The 3,966-nt window shown below is 55.6% G+C and overlaps 1 protein-coding gene across 1 annotated transcript in view; it reads right to left on the reverse strand.

Annotated features, from left to right (window-relative positions):
• Nucleotides 1-939: 939 nt before the first annotated feature.
• The window catches only part of MTHFSD (methenyltetrahydrofolate synthetase domain containing), a 17,921-nt gene continuing 14,894 nt past the window's right edge, over nucleotides 940-3,966 (reverse strand). Inside the window, exon 8 of the mRNA XM_007939214.1 lies at nucleotides 940-1,425. Within this exon, the coding sequence (XP_007937405.1) occupies nucleotides 940-1,425 (486 nt within the window). The remainder of the gene's footprint in view (nucleotides 1,426-3,966) is intronic.

Below are 3,966 nucleotides of genomic sequence, written 5' to 3' on the forward strand. Positions count from 1 at the left end.
TCCCTGCTCTGGGGCGGCCAGGGCAGGGTGGGGGCGGGAGCGCCCGCTGTGGGGCTGGGCACGGGTGGGGGCGGAGCCGTTCCCTGCCCTCCTGGAGCTGCCATTCCAGTGGTGGGAAAGAATAAAAACGTAAACACGACAAAGCATTCGGTGGAGGAAGTATCCGAAAACACAGAGCAGGCGAGGCTGGAGTGACCAGCCACAGGCAGCCTGCCCCACCCCGCCTCTCCTCCCCGACCGCCCAGCAGAGGGGGCGGTGAGCAAGGCTCAGATCCCCTCTCCCAGTCTGTGGGACGCGGTGGGACTGATGCTAAGCACGCGCACTCGGCCCACTCGCCCCGGACCACCACCTCTCCCCGGGAACGCAGGGCTCCCCCAGGACCCGCAGGCAGAGCACTTGAGCTCGGGCCCAGCTGTCCCGGGATGAGGGAGGGAACCAGGCGTGGGGGTGCCTGTGATGTGGTCTGGGAGGGACTGCCGGTGTGTCCTTATGAGCGGAAGCTCCCTGCAGCACCCCAGGGAGGCGGGGGCGGGGGCGGGGCCCTGAGGCCTGCAGGGCCGCTCTACCACATGCAGGCTCCTGTCCCAGCAGCCCTGCACGGGACCAGCAGAGCTGTACTTGGGACACCCTTCCTCACCGGCTAGGACTCAAATACAGCTCTGCCGGCTACCAGCTGAGGCCCCAGCCCACTCTTGCCCACACCGTGCTATCCACAGTGCCCTGCCCAGACTGCAGGATCCCAGAGGAGGACCTGTCTTCTGCCTCCACTCCCCACTCGCCCAGATTCAGAACACGGATGGACGCTCAGTCACCTTTACTCCACTGTCCACAGGGGTCCAAGCCCTGTGGAGAATCTGCCCAGAGCACCAACACAAGGCAGGAGAATGGGGGTGCCCCATGCAGCCCGGCTCTGCCTGAGGACCCTGCCAGCCACCAGCTCACTGGTCCCCCAGCTGCTCTGCCAACTCTACCTGCAGGGTGCTTGTGCCCAGGCGCAGGCCCTGAAGGCAGGTGACAGCCCGCTCGGCCTCGGCCAGGTCCCTATAGCTGAGAAGCGCAGGCCGCCGTGGGCCCAGCCAGGTGAGCCGCAGGGGTGCGGCCCCACGCTCACGGAGGGCTCTCTTCAGTTCACTGACACGGGCGCCTGCTGGGAGGTTTGTGATGTGGACGGTGACGGCAGGTGGTGCCCTGGCATTAGGGGAGCCCTCCCTGTGATGGTGGCCGTGAGCTGCTGGCACAGGGCCCTCCAGGGGCCGGACCGCATCCTGGGACCTCCGCACAGTGCTTGAGAGGGCCGTGTGCTTGCTGCCGGCCTCCTGGAGGCATCGCTGCTCACCCTGAAGGCTTACGTCCTTCCCTGCCTGCTGCTGTCTCTGGTGGAGGGTTCTCAGAACTGGGATTCTCTCCAGCATCTCAGGGCCGACCTGAAAGAAGAGAGCAGAGCCTGCTGTTTCCGGTCCCCGGCTGGAAGCTGCCACCGGCCACCGGCTACACAGGCTGGCGCAGAGGGTCTGGGCCTCGGACATGCATCTGATTCATGGAGGTGACGCTTGGGGCCCAGTGTGGGCTGGGCAGTGGGACTCCCATGACCATGAGCGTGAAGCTGTGACCCTGGTTTCAGTGAGGCCTGGAGTCACTGTGCTGCTTGGGACGGTGGGTCACCTACTCCCACACCCTGCCTCCCGACACCTATGCCTGGGCTGAGGTGGGATGAGTCTCCTCCTCCCCTCCCCTCTCCATGAGGGAGCGTGTCAAGGCCCACGAGCAGTCCTGGCCAACAGTGCAGAAGCCACCTCTGAGAGCACTGTCCAGCCACGGGCCCTCCAGTGACAGAGTGACACAAACACACCTTCCCTCTCAGTCGCTAGAAGTCTGACTTGTGGGCTGCCTAGTCCCAGCCATCCACAGTCATCTCCTGGAACCTCCACAAGGAGGCAGAAGGAGGGGCTGGCAGCAGGCTGTGCCTTGCCTTCAGGGACAGTCTCAACTAGCTGATCCCACTTGAACCCACTGGACCTGGCCTGATACTGCCTCCCCCTGGGGTCATGCCTGCACTGGGGGGCTGCATGGGTGAGACTAGGCAGGGATGCCTGAACACTGAGGCCTGGGAAGAAGTGGTAGCAGGAAACACTGTCTGGTGGCACGTTGCCTACGTGGAGAGGTCTTCACAGTGGACGGGCACGCCTTGCAGGACAACCACTCATGTCCAAAGTGAGGCTTTTTTGTTTTCTTTTGGTGACAGCAACAAAGCTGAAGGTAGGTCCCTCCCATCGTCCACTGGCTCTGGGTGGAGAGGTCTTCCCGACGAGGAAGCATCTTTGCATAGTTCCCCTGCTGCGTGTGGTTTTTGACTTCGAGGAGCCACCTGAGCTAAGCCCGCTGAGCAGTGACAGGACCCTCGCGTGCAGCAGACAACCCGACTCCCACACACGACGAGACTCCCACACACGACGAGACTCCCACACATGACAAGACTCCCACACACGACGAGCCGCGGCGTCTGGCTGTTTCTCCTGGCTGGTGGTTCAGAACGTTTGTCTCTTGTTGTCAATATCAACGTGCAGTGAGAGAGTGCGCCTGGTGGTCAGACAGTTGTTTCTGCCATTAACCACTTTAGGCCCAAACGGAGATGCCCGCTAGTCCCTCTTCACAGAAGCACCCAGATGTCACCTGTTTAAAACTATACACTCTGTTTGAAGATTATATATTAAAAAATCTCTCAAGGACTTCCGGTAAGATGGAGGAACAGGCAGACAAGTGACACAGGCCCCTTCAACAAAGAAAAGAAAAACCAATGGACAGAGATACAGAAGATAATCCTGGAGCCCTGAGCTTTTAAAGAAACTATACAGAAGTGGGTTAGGCACCAACTGAACGAAAACAGTGAGTACAGCGACGGTCAGAGCTGCGGACTGTCAGCTACTCTGACGGGACCAACAGCCTGAGTATTTCCAAGTGGTGTTGGGACCTGAGAATTGACCTAAAGATCAGGCGCGGTCACCAAGAGCTGCAGGATGACTGCGCTGGTGGCGTATGACTAGGAAGGGAAACAGCAAGGAGGGAGACAACCCGAGCTGTTGACTTTCCGCTGTCTGGAGGGTGAAGCCATTCTGAATGTTTACAAGTGGTGGCCATTTTTGATATTTAAAGTGACCAAGGGTGAAGCCATTTTTAATCTTTATAAGTGGCAGCCACTTTGAATTTTAAAGTGATAGCATTCTCATTCAGATTCCAGAGACCTAAGAATAAGCTCTTCTTGCCAAGGTTGGCAGGGACATACAAGAGGCTGGCAACAGGAAAGGAGACAGGTGGTAAGTGTAAAAGTGCTGTCTACTAGTGAATAGAGGAGCACAGCACAGTACCCTGCTTGTGTAGCTAACATACAAACAAAGCAAAGCAAACGAAAATTGTGGGCAAGTTACTCCAACATATAATCACCAGTTAAATATAAACAAAAACGTCACAATGCCTTGGAGACAACAGAGCATCACACAAAGAAACAAGATAAAGCAGGAGAAACAAGGGACCAGGATACAGACCCAAAACACATCCCTGAGGAAGATGCAGCATTGGAACTCCCTGATAAGGAATTCAAAAGAATTATATTTAGGTACCTTCAAAGGATTGAGATACAGATCGAGGAAAACACAGACAAAACCCTGGAAGAATTTCGGAAGAAAATATGAGAACAAAATGACAAAATAAAAAATTAGAAATGATTCAAATCTACATATAGAAATCTAGAAGATTAATACCAAATATATAGAAATAGATAAGACATTGAATGGGCAAAGGGGTAGAAATGAAATAGAAGACAGAATTAATGACATTGAAGACAAATACCTGAATACTTCTTTGGAAAGGAATCAATCAGAAAAAAGATCAAAACAAAATGAAGAAAGCCTAAGGTTCATGTGGGATACCATCAAAAGAAATAACCTATGAGTCATTGGAATTCCAGAACA

This window comes from Orycteropus afer, unplaced genomic scaffold (genome assembly GCF_000298275.1).
Source record: "Orycteropus afer afer isolate SDZICR_OR568_19922 unplaced genomic scaffold, OryAfe1.0 scaffold00057, whole genome shotgun sequence".
NCBI lineage: Eukaryota > Metazoa > Chordata > Mammalia > Tubulidentata > Orycteropodidae > Orycteropus > Orycteropus afer.